At 46.8% G+C, this 20463-nt stretch overlaps 1 protein-coding gene across 1 annotated transcript; it reads right to left on the bottom strand.

The window, feature by feature from the left end:
• Positions 1–909: 909 nt before the first annotated feature.
• LOC120845887 lies at positions 910–14595 on the bottom strand. Its single transcript, XM_040217445.1, has 5 exons — positions 14587–14595; positions 14352–14495; positions 1281–1432; positions 1130–1194; positions 910–1010 (listed from the first exon to the last, which is right to left on the bottom strand). The coding sequence occupies exons 1-5, from the start codon at positions 14593–14595 to the stop codon at positions 910–912; spliced, it is 471 nt and encodes a 156-aa protein (XP_040073379.1).
• Positions 14596–20463: the final 5868 nt, after the last annotated feature.

Here is a 20463-nt window from a genome sequence, read left to right as displayed (position 1 = left end):
GTTGTAGCTGTAAAAAGTCGTTTTAGTTTGAAAGGTTAATTAGTACCTTAAGAGACTATATTTTTCTGTGCGCTATTCAATTTCTGATAGAATACAGTGTAAATTTGAAACAATTACGTAATGTAAATGCTTTGAACCACCAACTAGTTAGTTTTTCGCACCCACCTTGAGGAAACCAGTTGTCCGGGGTTTTTATTATCATACAAGACATCATGTCGGAAAACACAATCTCAAGTTTGTATTCCGTTGGAAACCATGACTCTGCTCAAAAATAAATGAAAGATTGTCACAAAAACAAAGAAGTCGACCAATGTAAATTATTTTAGAAGAGCAATCCTACCGAAATACCCAGTATAACTTTTCGCAATCTGGATTATGGAACTTGAAATTCATCTGAAGTCCATCTAGATTTTAAGTTTTTAAAAACGATTCCTCTGTCTGAAACCTGGATTTTGGCTTTCCGCAAACAATTCTAGTCGCATTTCCAGTTCAAAATGCAGATAGTGAAAAGTTACACTAAGCTTTTGAGAAGGGAAGTTTCTTGCAAACCACACGTGTAGCATACCATACGTAATAACTTCGATGCATTGATTGCTGCTGCATTTGAAGCATACCGGCTATCTGCGAGTTTCTATCTAGAAGTGCACTCATGCTTTCGCGGTAGGTATAGTACCTGAGCGTGGGTACGGTCTTAAGATGTTATTGGTTGCACAACTATCAACCCAGCGAGGTATAGACTAGCCGACAATCGGCGGACTGGATTATATTCCTATGACATCGACGGTACTACTCCCATTCACTTTTTCCTAAAACAATAGCCCAGTGCTTAAAAAACGTATCAACAGCTCGTCAGTTCCTACGAAAAACAAGGTCAACCACCATCGAATCTGCTTGAATAGGATTGAATTACTAATTGCAAAATTGTTGCGAAGTCTTAAGGGTTCTCCCAAATTTACCGTGAACATAAAAGTAGAACACTACCCAATTGCCTACAAACTCAGCGAATAGACCTAAAGAAATGAACACATAAGTGGATATCCAGCGTGTTAGAAAAAGACTTCGGACGTAGTTCGTTATGTCAACGCTTCTGCGGTTAAACGAATTCAATACAAAAGAAACCTCAGCTCACCTGGTTCTATGCTCAGAGTAATTATGTACCCAGTCACATTTCTTATATAAAGTGGCTGGTTAAATCTGCAAAGTAAACACATTAAAACTCTTATTTTGTTGCAATATATCAACGATAGTTTTTGTATGTTAAACACAAATAAAGTACTCACAGACTACCGTCCATGTAGAAAAAGAATAGGTCATAATTTGAGTAAGTTTTGTTTCCATAAGTCCCACTGTAGAAAACTTGATAACCACAAGATAAATCTGAATAATTTTCAACTGATTGAAGCATGTACGTTTGAGGGAGCTTCTGGATAACCTGAAAATATGTTTAAATATTTGATTAAACATTGCAATCACCTTATTTTAAGCACCCGAAAAAACATAAATAAAATAACTCTTTCTATTGTAGATTGAGCAGCAAAAGAAATACGTTAAAAACGACATATACGGCAGCATTTGTTTCTATGTATAAAGGTCATTTAAAATAGTGTTGTTGTTTTCATCTTCGTCGTATATTTCGGTCAAGATTTTGGAGTAACGCGCTGACCGGCGCCCTTTTTTTTCTGGACCATACCCTATCTCACAGTCTACCTATCGCCCTGCCGTAAAACTAAAGGTATCTCTGACGCGGGAGAGAAGAAAAATTCGGTTCAACGCGCGTCTATAAGCCGACAGAGCGGTGGAAGTTGCGAGCTCGCTAAACCAGGCATGCGTCGATCTTTCGGGCTCAAGGTCACAGCGCATTTCGTCGCACAAGCGCAGGAAGATGACTTGAGCCATGTAACTGCGCTTTGGACGCTGCTTTACCGGCCGCATTGGCGTGTTGCATCGGCAGTACGCACCGATTGAAAAACGAAGTACAGTTTACGGGTTGCCGCGTTCGTGGATGCCGCTTGGCAGAAGCGATCTGGCGGTTTTTTTGTTTGTTTTTTTTCGTTGACATCTGTATGACATTGGAGAAAATTAAAAAGTTCATCTGTGCACGCCATTTTTATCACTTTCTTCTATTCGCGTCTATTTAGTGGAGGTCTAACCATGCATGAAAGTGCCCCGAATCGTGGCTTCGTTCGCACCGACGGTGCAGTGATACAGATCAAAGGAATCGGAAATACGCGGTTAGCAAGACGACATGGTGGCTATGGGAAGAGCATTCTCAAACTAGAGCAGCTCGTGGGCGTTGAAAATAAACAACCCTGTAATTATTAAGTAAATGCAATGAAACTGTTCTAAAACAGTCTAAGAATAGTATCGCTTTATTAGGTTAAACAATAATAAAACGTTCATTGCATCTTAGAATAATTTTGGGAAATGTCAAACATTGCCGATTACCCATAACTGTTGTAGATTTTTTTAGTCCAGTGGCTACACCGACGAAGCGATGTCACTTAGTTGTCTGAAGTTCATGGCTGGACTTGCAATGAATGCACTAAACACAATGTCGGCCACTAGACGGAGCCTTGGCTGTAAGATTGGCCACAAATCGCAACGAGGAACCGGCGTCGGCCAGAAGCTGGAACATTCGCGGCAAGACTGGCCTCAAAATGCATAATGAAAACCATATCGGCAATTAGCTGGAACTTCACGGCGAAACTGGTCAGAGAATACAGCTAGAAACCAATGTCGGCAGGAGCTGGTACTTTAACAGCGAGACTGTTCACAAATAGCAGCCAGGAACCGGTGCCGGCCAGTAGCCGGAACTTTCATGGCGAGACCGACTATCCAGGTCGAGAAGTGCCAACGCCGGCAGGGGCTGGCTGCTCAGTGGCACCACTGGCCGTCTTCCGCCGTTCAGTTCCCGGTACGTGCCGACGTTGGCCCAGTACTGGCCGACATGCTGCGCTATTTCGGCTAGGACAATATATAATAGGCGGCTTTAGGTTGCCCTTGGCGAACTACTCCACAAGATAATTATAAACAAACAATTGTCGCGTCATAGTCCCATTGATTCATTGGTATGCAAAGGGTGACCAATGTTGCCTTTATTATTTACGCCGTCTAGAGCCCGTCTTTTTGAGCCTATAAAAAATTAAAAACACTGCAAGGGTAGAGGTTCGGAGATACAGGAGTTAAAGTGCTGGCGTCCTCGGATGATTTGGATATTTTGTTTTGTAGCGAGAAAGAAAATGTTTCACTAAGGCGCTAAACCTGAGTAAAGGTTTTTGCGATGCAGCTCCCACAGTTGTGAACTGGAAGAAATGATTCGGCCTTTGGCATGGGTTTTGGGCCACGACACCCTTGGCTTTCGAAGGTACTATTTGGAGCTGTGTTCCTGTCAAGTACCTCGGCGTGCCAACTAGAGCAGCAGGTAGTACTGGTCAAACGTTGCTGCGGCCCTGGGAAGGCGTGCTTCGCGTTGGAAGCACCGCGGTCTGTCCATCTTTGTCCGAGAAACAATGTGTAGCGTTTTCTTCACAACAGCGTATCTTGCAAGTACTTCATTAGGAGCGTTAGAGCCTGCTAAATTGTCATCGTGTCTTTTCAACGTGTATTTGGTGTTCCAGTTTAGACAGTATGTGTCTAGGTAACCTCTTTTGCCGTGTTTGCCCTGGTGGGCGCGGGCACTCGCAATTGTTTCAGAGGCAACTTTTCTAACGTTTTATATTCTTTCACGATCAAGAACATCCACATATACGTTCGCTTGTTCAAGCGAGACTGTCGTATTATGCATCTCTTTTTTGCGGGGGTTTTCTAGTATAACTGCCGTGAAGCAGGAAAGGTTTGTTTTTTTCGGGGGGAGGGGGAGGGTCGTTGACTGTGATTTTTATAATCACACAATTTTTCCGTGAATGGTTTTCAGTTGTGTGCAGAAAAGCGCAATAGTGGCCCCTAGTTGAAAGTCTTTTTCCACCACCTTTTTACAGAAGTCTATATCCGAAAGGTGAAAATTAGCTGAAAAGATTGCTGACTGGGCGAGTTGGTAGGTCAAGACTCTTGACCTACCAACTCGCCCAGTCAGCAATCTTTTCAGCTAATTTTCACCTTTCGGATATAGACTTCTGTAAAAAAAGGTGCACTGTTAGCAAGTGCCGTGTATTTGGTGAATATCTGGGGTGAAAAACACGCTATTTACACAAATTACCATAAATTTACACAATGAGTAACGGATAATACGTTCAGATATCATGCGAGGTTGTAAAAAACGTGTTTTGGTTCGGTCATACACGCATAACCGTGTAGCCGACCTCGATAACACGCATCGCCTCCGGCGACGACCGCGGCATTGCCGGCTATCGAAGCACCGGAATGCTTGGGGACACACTTAGAAAGGACCGTCGAGACAAATGCCGCGGAAAGAAACATGTCTCGGAAACAGATAAGCACCAAAAGCAATTACGCCATGTCGCGGGACGTTGGCGAAACCCGCGCTTACCGTGGCTCGCCGCCATTTTCTGATCGATGGCAATGCGGCTTCCCTCATGTCGCCCATGTTTGCATTTAGTTTAGGGCTCTTGATAATAGTTTCTTACACACCACAAATAAAGTCATGGGTCCAATTATTCGTTCAAAACAGTTAAAATGGATATAAAAAGCGTGTCTTCGATGTGAACACGTGACACTGCAGTTAGTTTCGTTTTTGCTTCAACCTTCAACTGCTTCAACTGCAAGCGATCTGGCCCGATTCCACTGTGATCTGGCCGATCTGGCCATGGCGCAAGTGCGCAAGCGCAACGTCGATGTACGGTGGAAGCAAGAGCCGGTTGGCTTTCGTTCTTTTTGTTTGACCGGAGAAATTTCTGGCAGCCGCTATTGTTTTGGTTTGACGGGACGCGAGAAGCTTCGCATAGAGCTTCGCAGTTTGCGAGCACATAGTGAAGACGTGACCGGAGAAGTGCCCCTGTGATGTTCCCGGAAGACGGAAAGTACCATTCGTCGTGTGTGCTTTGAAAGCGAGGGGAGTCACAGGGTCCACGAGTGCGCAACCACAAGCCAAGGTTCACGACAGCGCTGCGTTCTTCGGCGATCTCGTTCTGTTTGGGGCAACACGGCGATGCGAGAAAGGGCCGAAACGTTCGTGGTGTGTGGTGCGGTGCTTGTAGGTAGAAACCCGCACTAACGCGGAGCTCATGTTGGTTGTTGTGGGGTTGCGTTTGACGGGTTTAGCGCCGTCGTCGTCAGCTGATCCGGTCCAGCTGGTCGGGGAGGACGCAGCGAGCGTTCTTAAAACTAAATCTTCCTTCGTTCCGTTTCAAAATGTGGAAGATTCCCGACGCATACCGTGAGTAAAATGCTGCGGACGTTTTCAACAAAATTACGTCGTTTTAATTGAACAAGGGACTTCGGATAGTTTCCCTAAATCTGCCGTTTCTATGCTTCGCGTCGTTAGACTGCATTTGCACAGCGACGTGTTCGCACAGCGACGCACACCGCTCGAGTAGATGATTCGGTCCCGCAAACGACCGGTTATACAGAATTTCAGGGAAACTTAAGTCACCACCGATGTTTTCCTGTAAATCTCGTGTGACTCGTGTGAGTTTGTTGCGCTCATCATGCGGTGTGAATAAACTAGGGCAAGATTTTCTACCTGCCCACAGATGCATGAACTGAGACCAATTTTTTACGTAGAGAACATAGTGGTTTTTCTTTACATTGGGAAGAGGCCCGAATTTGTCTCTTTTCCCTCTGGCACTGCCCCAAGTTTCAAGTGGCAGTTTCAGTAGACATACCTACTAACAGGTACAAACTGCTCTAAAGCAGGTAAAAGACTGGGAAGTCAGGACGGTGCGGACACCGTGTTTTGCGCTTCTCGCAAGGTGACTGATGCTTTTGCGAGGTATGCGGAATATGCAAACGATTTTGTTATGCCCTTCGTTTGCGTCTCCAGAAAAAAAGAATAAGATTATTTACAAATTTAGGCGCAATCACAAGCCAAGGTTTACGATAACAGTGCGTTCGTTTCGGTGGTCCGTGTAGTGGTATTATACGCTGCTTTCTGCAACATCGCGTCATGACGAAGAGCTGGAACGGTCAAGGTCTGTGCTGGGCTAGCGGTTGACAGAAACCCGCATCGCCCGCATCGGCACCGAGTGCACTTGGGCTGTTGATGCTCGAGCCTTTCATACGCGGCTTGTCGCCAGCTGATCCTGCTGCTCGACGGTGAGGAAGCGGCGAGTGTGACCTCTGAAGTAAATGTAAATCCTCGTTCATCCAGTTATCCAGTGTCAAAGTGTGGAAGATGTCCAACGTGTACTGAGGGCGGGAACTACGAGCGTTTTGCCTTGCTTTTATAACCGAAACCAGACCAACGAGATAACTGCCTTGCGTACTCCAAAATGACGCAAGCAATAAGTTTCAGCAGGTCGATTACGTCACCGCGGATGTAGGCGAGACTGTGCACTGTTTAAACGCTTGCAGTATCCACGAGTGCTACCAGAAAAACGACGTCAACAGAGAAGGAGCTCGCGATTTTAGCATAATGCAGTGCCACGGGCTCGTGAATTTTCAATGTGGCTATTAAAAATATTTAAAAAAAAAAACGCATCAGCGCCACATTAATGATCACGAATAACACCGGTCACAAACTCCCAAGCCTCACCGCTTCGCTCGACACCAACACGACATACGACAACAATCTGCATCAAAACGCCCCAAAAGTGAAGGCGTCTGCTCCCGTACGCGTACTACAACTAGCGGAAGTGAAGTGTTGGGCGGATGTCCTTCACAATAATATATATAAAAATGCCTTGCGCAAGTATAATTTCCATTGATTATTGAATACGTACTGATAAAATCCCAATCATTTGTTTTTCTATCTGATTCAAGCGAGTCGGACTGCTCATAACACTGGTCGAGCATGAAAAAAACAAAAATTTGAACTTTTTCATGGCTGGTTTAAGATTTATTGTTAGTACATCGTTGTTTTTCGCAAAGGACTAATTTTACAGATTTTGCCTCCATACTTTTTAAATGCAAACAGTTCTTACATACGGCTGTCCATTGTGCCGTGTTTTGTGTCTTCTTCTATAAATCGGTAACGATCAGCGACCAAAGAGCTCACCCGTACATGTCAAGCATATTACGCCGCGGGGAGTGTCCGTTGTTAGTAGGAAGTGTCGGGCGTAGTGTCGGTGTTGTGTTTGTGTATGTGTCGCTGCTGTGTCCTACGTGGTGCTCGTGTTGTCTGTGATGTATGAGAGTAGCAGTCTACTCGTGATAGTTCCCAGCGTATTAACCGACTCCTGCTTTTTTTTCATTGGTTGCTAGAAATCGCACTAGGTGGCGCAAGTTACCGCCTGATTACAAGAGTTGGCTTGAGCTATTTATCCATGTAAGTTCAATATTCGTTTTTTTTTTGTTTGTTTTTTTTGTCTTTGTCTAGCGGTTTTGTCGTAGCTGCCGACGCCACCGACCGCCGACGATGCACGTAGGTACCTTTGCACGTAGCTACGTCCGCCGCTCGGAGACTGTTTACTGTGCATAAAAGACATCGAACGAGAACGAACGCGTCCTGTATGCTTTCAGTTCGGCTGAAAGGCGCGGCTGGCTGGGCTCGTCCCTCGCCTGTTCTCGGCTGCTGGCCGCCATGTTTCATAAGGAACACGTTGAACCGTGCTTCTCGGAAGGCAAACACGGTGTAGCGTGTTAACTTTACACAGCACCTCATGTGTAGACAAAAAACACAGATGGCTCCGTGTAAAACGAACACGTTTCGACGTGGCCGCTATGGGACAACGGTTTACACGTCTGGGCGTGTTATTTTTGCTAACAGTGTGGTGGAAAAAGACTTTCAACTAGGGGCCACTATTGCGCTTTTCTGCACACAACTGAAAACCATTCACGAAAAAATTGTGTGATTATAAAAATCACAGTCAACGACCCTCCCCCTCCCCCCAAAAAAAAACAAACCCTCAAGAGGACCGGTGCCAGTACCATACATGCATAAGGTCCCTCATAGCCTTAAGAGGGCAGGAAGTAGAATTAACATAGGTGTTGTCTCTTCAGCCGCCCAAAAAGCTCTACAGTACGTGTAAAAAGGTAAATTCGGCTTCAAATAACACCGTAAGTTGCACCAAGAAGCACAGATTGAACTTTGTTCCCTGTGTAGAAGGTGTAATTTACTCCTTCCCACTTTCTCATGGGGGAGTGTACATAGGGGAGTCTGGTCGGTGCCTGAACGAATGCCTTCGTGAGCATGCCAACAAAGTCGTCAACGCCAACCCTGGATATTCTGAACTACAATGTGGAGACTGTTGGTGTTCAGCGCTTTTGAGAAACTGCACTGTGCTGTGAAGGAGCCCCAATCAGCGCACCAGGTAAACTATCGAGGCAGCAAGAATTGAAGGACACATCGACAAGTGTGTCAGCAGGCCATTTTTAACTCTCACAAAGAGAGCTTGAGTATTTGCCGAAAAGGTATCTTGGGTAGAAGCAGGGATAATCTTTAATATTTGTACATATATCTATCAGTTTTGAGCTTTACAATTAACTTGAACACGAAGAAAGAAAGGACAGGAGAGGAGAAACAGCTGACCGCGAATGGTGTTTTAGTGTAAACGTCTTCCTTGTGCGTTTCCTTCTTTGTTGAGAGTCCAAAGCAGAGAGTAGAGCACGATAAACATATTATCTAAATTAACCTTTTGCATTAATAAAGATCACTACCGGTATTTACACATATACAAATGATACAGAACATTTACGCAGAATTCTCTAAAAAATACTGATTTTTAAACTAACCTGCCACAAGCAGTTGTTGCTTTTCAAAGCGTGAGATTTCGTAGGTATTGTCTTTCTTTTTCGTGAACGGTGATTTACAGGGTGATGACAAAATCTTTCGCGTGTTTCAGGATAGCAGGCGCCTCGAGCATCTCACTTGCACGAGGGTTGTTGTTGCTGGCCACAGTGGTTGTGCGCTGTTAAAAGCCGAAATTCACTGGCATGTCTTGCAATGAGCTGCCAGATACCCTGCCGCTGTTTCCTTAAATGACACTGCATGCACATGGCCTCTGTCGTTGATACATCGAACCGTTTGGCCTATGTAGCTTTTGCGGCACGGAAGGGGAATGTGGTACACCACTCCTGTTGTGCATGGGACATACTTCGTTCTGTGGGCCGTGTAGCAGTTTTTTTTTTTCCTTTTTTGATTAACTTGTCTGCACGTGGAGTAGGCTTTGTTGGGCGCGGTGCATGCTACTTGAACTTAATTTCTGGCGGCAAGCTTCTTCAATTTGCGCGTACTCCCGTGAGTGTAAGGATAGCGCCACCGTTTTTTCTCGAATTTTGTCCACGTTTTCGTTCTCTGATCTTCTACGCTTCAAGTTTTTGCAGATGTTCTCACACACAGGTACCATGAGACTTGTAGGATATCCTGATTCTCGTAGTCATGACATCAGTTTTTCGAAGCTTTGTCCTATTTGATGTTTAGAGTGATTTGTGAAGTGCAGAGTTTAGAGTCGTGCTGGCGACGCATCTCTAAATGATTCTTGAGTGTTTTGATGTGAACGGCAGAAACAGGCTTGCTGACCAGGGTTCGTACCTCCAGCACACGTGTCCTTGATTGAAAATAAGAGTGAGGTCTAGAAGTTTTCTATTTTTGTCCACAGGTGTCTCATGCATGAAACCCAGGTCAGGGCACCTTTATTGGCAGCGTCCCTAAACTGTATTTCTGTGTCCGTTTAATTACACTACTATCGCATCTGGGTATGCATGAATGCGATCTTAGCACATCGAAATGAGCAGGAACCAAGCAGCCCAACGGGATGCGTGTGATAAGCTATAGCGCCAACTTGAATGTCGTTTCTGGAACAAGATATAAGCTCTACGTGAGCGTTAAAGGAAGAAGACAGACAGCACGAGAGACTCAGAAAGCAACTGCGATCACGGACTGGAACGATCGAAGCGAGCCGATTCAAGCTTGTCCACAATCATCGCATATGCGTGTGGGTCGGAACAAATAAAACGACTTTCAAACAGCGCATATCAAAGTTATAATCACTGCGTCTTACTTTGATAGACTCCTGTTTTATGACCGACCGAAATTAGTAAGCTCGCGGTTGTCTTCGCTGAAAGCTGTCTAGATATGTCCAGGTGGCGGCTGACTGAAAGGCGCATGCCAGCAGGGGACGTGTGGCAAGCTATAAACGCTTTGCAGCAGCTGTGCATGGACGCCGCCATAACTGACCTTCAGTTTTTGCTTCCTTTTATTTCGTTTATTTCACTTCATCATTACCATAGCAGGCCAGGTTATTACCATATTAGATTCAACTGTGTCATTTTCTAAAGCATCGGCCTTTGTAGCGGATCGTCAACGACCTTTTCTCGGCAAGGCAAGAGAAGGTCAGCAATGGCGGCTGTAATCTGGCGCGTGTGTAAAGCGTCTATAACGCCAAGTCATTGTTGTTTTTGGTGAGTAACTGCCTGATTTTTTTTTCCTCCTCGCTGGACTACTGCATTTCGAGTGTCTCTTCTTGAAAACATGGTACAGAGTTCGATTCCCACCAAGTAGTTTGATAAATCTCGTTTGGTACAAAACTTTCGGCTAATCGAGTGTTTGTACCATATATCAGGACTAAGATGGCCTTCTTGAATTGTTACGCATTGCCAAATACGGGTGGTGTATGCTTCTTGTTGCCTCGGCTTGTGTCCAAAAATTTTCGTCACATTCGTGGTTGACACTTTTCGCATAAAATCCTGCCGAAGAAAACATTTTGTGAAAACACTGCTAGTCGGAGGGTTGACACTGGGGTAAATTTAGCGGGAAGCTGCGACGCCAGAAGATTTCCTCCTCAAAGTAACCTGTGACGTCATATATGTGTATATTGTCACGGGTGGTGAGTCATGACCAATAAACAAGAAATAAACAGAAATAAATAAACGTTTAATGTGGCGAACTTGTGCCAAAAATAAAGAAGGAAACAGAAGAAAGCAGAGCGTCGCGGGCGTCGAAGTCGGCGTGTCAGCAGAATCGAGCGCTGGGGCGAGACTGACTCGACAAGGTCGCGGGCGGCCTCTTATCTAGAGTGCGTCGCTATCTCGAAGATTCGGCGAAAGCGGCTCGAGCGTCGCGTGATCGGGCGAGAATGAACACGCACTTTCTAGAAAACAAAAGCAGGAATAAATGATAGAAGTTACATGCGGTACATGAATAAACGAGAACTTTCTGGAGGTCCGTGACCGAGCGTTGCTTTCTCAGCCCTGGGCGCGGCATTATCCCTCCCTTTAAAAGTGCATCGTCCCGATGCAGCACAAAAACGGAAAACAAAAACAAAAGGACAGCAGAATTGCTAGCCGGAGTTCACAGTCCACAGTTCGCTCGTCGACGAGAGTGGAGAGTCCTATCGTTCGTAATACGGCTTCAGCCGGACGACATGCACCACCTCGGGTCGCGGCTGACGTCTTGCAGATGGGCGCGTTCCGTCGGGTAGAACTTTGTAGTTCAGATCGCCGAGGCGTCGGATGATCTTGTAGGGCCCAAAGTAGCGCTTCAGGAGTTTTTCGCTGAGACCGCGACGACGAATCGGCGTCCACACCCAAACTCTGTCTCCGGGCTGGAAGTGGACGTCGCTGCGACGAAGATTATACCGGCGAGCGTCGACATGTTGCTGGTCTTGAATTCGTAGTCTGACTAGCTGGCGGACCTCTTCTGCCCGTTGAGCAACCACCTGGGCGTCATCACTCCCGTCGTTGACTGACTCGTGCGGCAGCATAGAGTCTAGCATAGTCGTCACCGCCCGGCCATACACCAGCTGGAAGGGCGTCACTCCTGTGGTCTCTTGCACTGCTGTGTTGTAGGCGAACGTGACGTAGGGCAGCACTTCGTCCCAGGTCTTGTGCTCCACGTCGACGTACATAGAGACCATGTCGGCGATTGTTTTGTTGAGCCGCTCCGTCAACCCGTTGGTCTGCGGATGGTATGCCGTTGTTCGACGGTGTTCCGTGTGGCTTAAACGCAGGATCTCTTGGGTCAACTGTGCCATAAACGATGACCCTCGGTCTGTGATCAGTACTTCGGGGGCGCCATGGCGGAGGACGATGGACTCGATGAAGAACTTGGCGACTTCGACAGCAGTCCCCGAAGGAAGGGCTTTCGTCTCGGCGTAACGAGTAAGATAATCGGTGGCGACGATTATCCAGCGGTTCCCCATCGTCGACGGTGGAAAAGGACCCAGCAAATCCATTCCAATTTGCTGGAAGGGCTTGGTTGGCGGGGTAATCGGCTGAAGGAGACCTGCTGGCTTTGACGGTGGTTTCTTGCGTCGCTGGCACTCATGGCACGATCGTGTGTAGAGATGGACGGTCTTCGGAAGCTTTGGCCAGTAGTACTTGTCACGAATCCGGGCAAGGGTCCTGCTGTAGCCGAGATGTCCGGCCGTTGGGTCGTCGTGGCACGCTAGAAAAATTTCTTCTCGGAGGCTGGCGGGGACAACCAGTAGCCAGGGGGTTTCGCTGGTTCCGAAATTCTTTCTGAAGAGCACGCCTCGCCGCAGGACAAAGCTCGGTAGGTCCCGAGAAAAGACCCGTGGGACAGAGCCTCCTCGACCTTCGAGGCTGTCGATCACGGAGCTAAGTTCCGCGTCGTCGCGTTGCAGTGCCCTCATGTCGGTAGCGTCAACTGCGCCTAGAAAACGGGCGTCGTCATCGTCGTCCGCGCCGGAGATTGGAGGTTCGACTGGAGCCCTAGACAAACAGTCAGCGTCATTATGCTTGCGGCCGGACTTATGCACAATGGTTACGTCGAATTCCTGCAGTCGAAGGCTCCAGCGGGCGAGGCGTCCGGACGGATCCTTGAGGTTTGCGAGCCAGCAGAGGGCGTGGTGGTCTGTGACCACGCGAAACGGGATGGTGCTTCGGGTGGTGCTACGCAGGCAGGAGCCTCCGGTTGAATTGCCCGCTGGACTTCTTCGCGCACCACTTCGGCGATCGACAGCACAGCCGGCTGGTTGGCAGCAGGCAGCAGCTTCCGGAGCTCCTCCCGGACGATGTCGCGGACGATTTCCCGAAGGCCGTCGACACCGGTGGCGTTCAGGTCTAGTCGGCAAGATGCGGCGGTTCGAGGAGCAGGCACGCCGGCGAGTCGATGGTAATGGCTTGCTCGGGCCGACAGCGCTCGCTCGATGTTAGTGGCTTCAGCCACAAAACCGTCGACGGTTGTCGGGGGATGGCGGACAAGGCCCCCAAAAATTTGAGCCTTCACGCCACGCATGAGGACGCGGAGCTTCTTCTCATCGGCTGCCTCCGGATCGGCTCGGGCACATAGGCGCATGACATCCTCTACGAAGCTGGTCACGCTTTCGTTGGGGCCCTGCACCCTTGTTTGGAGAAGGTCCTCCGCTCGCTGCCGACGGTGGTGGTTGAGGAACGTTCGCTTCAACTCCGCGGCGCAGGACTCCCACGTAGTGAAGGACGCTTCGTGGTTTTCAAACCAATGCCTCGCAGTTCCTTCAAGCGCGAAGTAGAGATTGTGGAGGTATTGTTCAGTCGTCCATCCGTTGTGGCGGGCTACACGTTCGTAATGTTGCAGCCAGTCTTCAACGTCCTCGTGGACGTCTCCGTGGAAAGGCGTTGGAGTCCTGGGTGCGATCGGCAGGTACACAACGGCAGAAGCGGCCGGGGTCTGCGCCTGGTTGGCCATCGTCGTCTTCGGCTTGGTCGTGGGTGGCAGAAGTCCGTGTTCCGGGGGTAGACCTCGGATGCGGCGACGTGACCGGGTCTCGATCTGGTCTTCGTCGGGTCCTCCGGAGCTGGGGTTTGGACTTGTACTGCGGGAACTCGGAGGGCTGCGCTGCACGGACATGCGGTACCCCGCACCTCCACCAGAATGTCACAGGTGGTGAGTCGTGACCAATAAACAAGAAATAAACAGAAATAAATAAACGTTTAATGTGGCGAACTTGTGCCAAAAATAAAGAAGGAAACAGAAGAAAGCAGAGCGTCGCGGGCGTCGAAGTCGGCGTGTCAGCAGAATCGAGCGCTGGGGCGAGACTGACTCGACAAGGTCGCGGGCGGCCTCTTATCTAGAGTGCGTCGCTATCTCGAAGATTCGGCGAAAGCGGCTCGAGCGTCGCGTGATCGGGCGAGAATGAACACGCACTTTCTAGAAAACAAAAGCAGGAATAAATGATAGAAGTTACATGCGGTACATGAATAAACGAGAACTTTCTGGAGGTCCGTGACCGAGCGTTGCTCTCTCAGCCCTGGGCGCGGCAATATATGAATCTTCACGTACTGGGGTTCCAACTACTAAAAATATTATTTGCGCATCACGTCGTTATAAACGAGTTACATGTATGGTATTTTCTTACCTCGTTGGCATCGGGATAATCTCCTTTCCTCTTCTGAGGTAAACTAGCATCGCTGTGATATAACAACAGTATTCCCAAGACGAAGAAGACGAACATTGCCTCTCGGGGTTTAAACAAGTATATACGTGCCGACACAGAATATATCTTGGTATAGTGCTAGATGTTTATAACAACAGAATTCCAAAAGTAAGATCTGATTTTTTTGTGTGAACCTGTCAACTAGCTGCTAAATCACAATAGACATTGTCCAAGCATCAAAAAATGTTATTTTGACACATGTTATTTTTGCGTTCCCAAACCAATTCTCCTTGACAGACGCACAAGATAACCTTTCTCTTCGTGTACCGTGAAAATAGCTTTACATTGAGCGTGTTAAACTATAACGTTCCAAAACATTTAAGAAAATGAAATGCGTATAATCCTAGCTATATTTTTCAGCATATAAACCGGCGAGGTCGATGACCTTCAAGCGGAAGGTTATTTCCGATGTTGAAATATCGCTTAAAAAAATTATCCGGCGCACATTTTAGAGTAAATTACACGGCGTTTATTTTTATAATCAAATTGTTGAGAACAAGGATCACGCTTTGCCGGAACGCAGTAAAAAAAATTGACCAGTCCTGTGTAAAACGCAAAAAACAGAAATGAGCGAAAATTGCGTCGCATCGCACTGCCATGCTGCGTAATTCCAGAAAGTACCCATGGCAAAGCGCATTGAATACTACACAATACACAGAGAGAATACAACACTTGAAGGACGAACACAGACATACACAGTTTTTTCAATGTGCAACGAACATTTATGAAATGCCCATGACGCTACGACCGCGAACTTCAAAGAATTGAAAGAAGGAGAACGAAAATAAAGAAAATGAAAATGCTCAAATTTAAAATAAAACTAAATTGCTCAAAATTTTTAAGATACCAATTTAAAAAGATAGGACATTTATGGAAATTAACCCCTGAATAAACAGGAAATGGAAGAAAGAAAGAAAATTAACCCTTGAATAAAGGGGAAAAGGAAGAAGAAAAGAAAGGAAATTAACCCCTGAAAACGGGGAAACCGAAGAAGAAAAGAAAGGAAAAGAAGGCAAAATGAATAATTGAATAATTGATAAAAACTATAGTCGGTTGCAAGCTAAGAAAAAACCGGAAGTACCTCTCAGAGGAAAATGTAATCCTACGCCGAGAAACGCCAGCCAATTGTTTTTATGACGTCACGATTCCGTGGACCAATCGCGATCCTTTTGAAAAAAAAAAAAGCTCAACATGGCTGCTGGCCTTAGCAACGCGACGCTAGTTTCTCGTGACAATTATTCTGCTTTTTTGCACCGTGTTTTACGTGCCCGAGGTTACGCCACGAAATCTTAATGGTATCGGCTTGCGTTTGCAGCAGTTTTTGCGCGACAACGTGAGAATCCAGCGACGCTATCGCCAACGAAAATTTCGAAGCGGGCGCGAGGCTTAGCACTGCTGAGAGGTATGTTAGACGGTATGTTTAGACAGTATCTTGGACAGAAAATGAATTGGGAAGACGGTACATTGAACATGACTTTCTTTCTTTACTAAACAGCTATTTCGTTGACAAAAACGTATTCCAACTTATTTAAATGTCCTGAATGAATTAAATAATTATTGTAGTAGTTTAAGACACGTTTCCTGGAGGAAGAAAAAGCAACGTTGCTAGCGAACTACTTTCTCGACGACGGAGGCACTTCAGATGGGCGCAATGCGCTTGTGGGTGGAGCTAAAAGATTGTTCTTAGGTTGCATCCGACTATAGCTTTACGATAACTTTGGCGGGAGGAACTCCAGCTCTTTTGATGATAACACCAGAGAAGGCTCAAAAACATTGTTCGCGGCGTATTTGATCTTAAACGCCTCAATTATTTCTCGCCCACACTTATCTCTGGGTGTTTCAAGCACAGTGGTGTTTTCAAAGCCTGGGGTGCAATGGTGGCAGGTATGGGCATGCACAACTATGGGGTGAAATGAGTTTGATGATGCCTTGGTGACTTCTAAATGGTGCTCCTATAAGGCGAACATTTAGGCATCGTCCAGTTTGGCCGATGTAGTGGCCTCCGCACCTCAGAGGAATTGAATAGATTGGCTTCTCGTTATATTTAACATGTTGGAGTGCTTGATGGAGCATTTGGGTGGTCGACTCTCGTTATTCACCCCCTGGCGCATTTGGTTTAACCTCATTCTACAAGTGAAAACCACCTTCGTGTCAAACCGAGCAGCAAGAGTCTTCAGGCGGTGGGCGGCGTTGTGCAGGTATGAAATGCAAACCGGATGTGAATGGCTATTTTGTTTCAATGGAGGACGGATGGGGCCCGTATGAGACGCTGAAGGGTTGTACGGAGGAGGTGGGCTGAATAACCTGCTTGGAGCAGACGGTCATGCTGTCGCAGGACGCTTTCTGATGAGAGGCGTGAACAGGATTTCGAGCGAGAAGAGGTAAACAAGGTACGTTTCGAGGATAAAGGGAGTATACTGGGCTCTGCTTCTAAGCTAAAGGGTAGTGACTTTGCTGTCCGGCAGGACCTGTCCGAAGCAATTCGTTTGCCTCGCTCTAAGCTCTTTCTGTAAGCCCAGCCCCAAAAGGTGCCCTTTAAAATCCGTTTTAATAAATGAACCTTTTCCGAGAAGCGTTCTGCGCACGCGCGAGCGCCCGATGCCAAGCGGTGGAAGTCGGCACGAAAAAATCGAGGAAATTCGGAATGAGGCTGTAAATCGACGAGTAGAACACGTAATTGCAGCATATATATAATTGTGTTACACAAAAAAAGAAAGTGGACGGAAAGAAAAACACGACGTTTGGGTGGACGCTACGGATTTCCTTCTTTAAAGTCGCGCTAGGCCTACCTCGTTGCATTGGGCACGCGACGCTGCTCAGAGAGCGAAGCAACTGGTAACGTAGCTCCCATTATTGATTGGTAGCGCAGGTCACTTCCTCGATTTTTTAGTTCGCGCAGCCACCGCCTGGTGCCGTCGGTATATGGAAAAGGTCCATTGTATATGGCCGGCAAGTGTTTCATTTACGATGCTGATTCAGTTATGGAGGCTCGCGCCTGACTCGCTCCGAGATCAAGTCACCGCAGTTTAGCAACATCTTCAAAGTCAAACAAAATAAAATCCATTTCCAGTTTCTCGGTTGTATATACGAACATACGCAGCCTCGTACAAAAGAGGGACGTGTTAAGCACTTACTGGGAAGATAGTGACTCGGATATAGTCGTTCTTACTGAAACTTGGCTCTCGCCTGATGTTCGGTATGACGAGTTGTTCCCCCGTCACTTATATTTTTCGGTCTTCAGATGAGCCAGAACGCAACAAAGCGGTGGTGGCGTTCTCATCGCAATTAAGAAGCTCATTTCATATTTTGTTGTACATGTGCGTCATGACCTTGAGCTCGTTTGTCGTCGTCTGTGTTTGCTCGGCGTACAGCAAACTTGTACTTATAGCACGTTACAGACCACCCAGCAGTGACGGTGATTTCACTATACTTTTTTTCAGCTTCGGTCCGAGCGAGGCCGATGTTATGAGCAGAGGGCCCAATCAAACAGCGCAAAAAGCAAAACGTCATGGCGTGCTCTCTGCAGTTGATAGGACCAGCCGCTATTCGCCGTCTCTCTGTGCGCGCTCCTCCGCCGGCTAGTCCTATCAAGAGCAGAGAGCACACCATGACTCTGCGCTTTTTGCGCTCTTTGATTGGCCCTTCAGCTCATAACATTGGCCGCGCTCGGACCGAAGCTGAAACGAAGTATACTAAACTGCACTTTTCCTTGCTAGAGATAATAAACCGCTTTCCTCATGCCAACTTTTTAATGTTTGGTGATTTCAATTTTCCGGATATATGCTGGTCAAGTCTCTCGTCTAAGGGCCCTAGTGAATCGCGGAAATTCCTCGAATTATGTTTAAACTTCAACCTAACACAAATGGTCGATTCCCCGACTCGGCTGGACAATATCCTGGATATCGTTTTGTCATCGTCACCCGATCTGGTCTGCCCCATTGACTATAGCAATGGTTTCAGCGAGCATAAGGTATTGCAAGTCACCCTAACACAGCCCAAAACTGTGAAACCCCAAGCGGAAATAAATCGATAACTAATTGCATATTACGTAAAATTTCTTGCCGAACACTCCACAAGAACGGTCGAATGCAACTGGTTGTTGTTTAGGAACAAATTGTAGGACCTTATTGAGCGTTTTGTGCCATTGATTCGTATTGACAGTGACGCCTGTAATCCTTGGTTCAACAATGTTATTAGGTCTCTGGGGAACAAGAAAAAACGTCTTTTCAGAAAAGCTACACAGAACCCGTCTCCACTCCCCATTAAAAAAGGCCAATAGGAACTCGGCCCTTTAGAAATATTGTATTCCACTGAAGTTGGTGGAAACCAATACAAAACTTATTGTTATCCGATTAACCCAATACGCGCGATGTGGATTGATATCGGAGCACAATATCTCGATATAATATGCTGTTATCGGAATACAACATGATATTGGAGCACAATATCCCGATATAATATGCTGTTATTGGAATATAACAGGATATCGGAGCACAATATCCCGACAGAACTTACGGCTATTAGAATAGAACGCGACACCGCGTGCATATTGGTGACCGACATGGACATACTGTGCGGCCACACGATATATAAATATCGCTCGTCGATCACGGCCCCAAAGGAGAATAGAATACGATATCGCGTGCATATATCTCAGAACGAATTCCAAGTTACCAACATGAATTACGTCGGCATATATACCGCGGACTAAGAAGAAACGTAACACAACATTGATCGTCCGTGAAGCAACATGTGGATATCGGTATGCCCCCATATATGACATCGCGTGAATGATATCGTAAAACAGCAGGAGTTACCATACGACAATACGAGAGAGAAAGCGATATTGGAGGACGATACACAAAGAACACAAACGTTCCGCGTTGCAAACACATTCACAGTGATCGAAAGCGCAAGTACGTACGGCTGGTGGTACGGCACACAGTACACACAGCCTCGCGCGCTTGAAATGCTAGACAACCACCAAACCATTCAGAATAACTAGCTGGAACACCCGCGACCTACCTTTTAATGAGAAAGCCCAATAACGGCGTGCTTATTCGTGTGATCGCTTTCAAACAAATGTTTATTGCAGTTGTTGTAATGCAACAAGTTAGGTTACCGGTGTTGGAACCCAAATCGAACGCGATACGTGACAATGTCAGTTCGCACGATAAAATAATGAGGATTAATGGGCTTAAATGGTCACGTGTATGTAGTTGCTTCTTACCCACACATTTATCGATATTGACCCACCTTTCTGGGTAATCCTACGTCGTACACAAAATCCATGACCACATGCGACCACATTTCACCCACCACTCTTCATCGCCTGTTTTGCGAGATTCACACACAGTAAAAAACGACGTAAGAAATACCTGCATATGGGCCATCAAACGATACGTTACAGACTCGTTTTTTGAGAAGATAAGTTTCCATCGTCAACCCGCGCGAAAGCTCGAACTTCGGAGGAAGTTCGCTTCGAAGGGAGCGAGCTGCGAGCCCAGCGAGCCGGCGAGCCTGCGCGCATGCGCCGCCTGCGCTGTAGCCCATCGAGCCAGACGAGCGGCTGAGGGAGCGGCCGAGCCCAGCTGGCCCAGCGCCCAGCCAAGCCTGGCCGAGCCACCGAGATTGCGCACTGCGCCAACTTCGCAACGGCGCAGCGACCGCGATCGCGCCAACCGCGCGACTCGGCTAGACCGACGAATAACAGCACAATGAAATTATACCCAGTGGTTCCACTCAAGGCCACTTCCGGTAATCGCGCATACACAGCGCTCCTCAACCGGATGGCGACAACCGAAGGTGTAAAACAAAAACAAACAAAAGAACCGGGTTAAAAAATAATCGTAATTAACTAAATTGAGTGCGTTAATGTTAGTATTTTTAGAAAACATAATAAGCTAGATGATAATGACAAACCAAGATGGAAAGCAAAAATCGAGCAGTTACCGTTACCTTTAAAAGTTCATTGCCGTAACCGAAGCCATGTTATTAGAGAGTTTTAGTGGATCGTTCTAATGACTCCGGATAA

The sequence above is a fragment of the Ixodes scapularis genome, unplaced genomic scaffold (assembly GCF_016920785.2).
Source record: "Ixodes scapularis isolate PalLabHiFi unplaced genomic scaffold, ASM1692078v2 PGA_scaffold12__126_contigs__length_90152505, whole genome shotgun sequence".
In the NCBI taxonomy this organism is placed as follows: domain Eukaryota; kingdom Metazoa; phylum Arthropoda; class Arachnida; order Ixodida; family Ixodidae; genus Ixodes; species Ixodes scapularis.
Note: the sequence above shows the minus strand (reverse complement) of the source record. Positions and strands in the feature narration are given on the sequence as shown.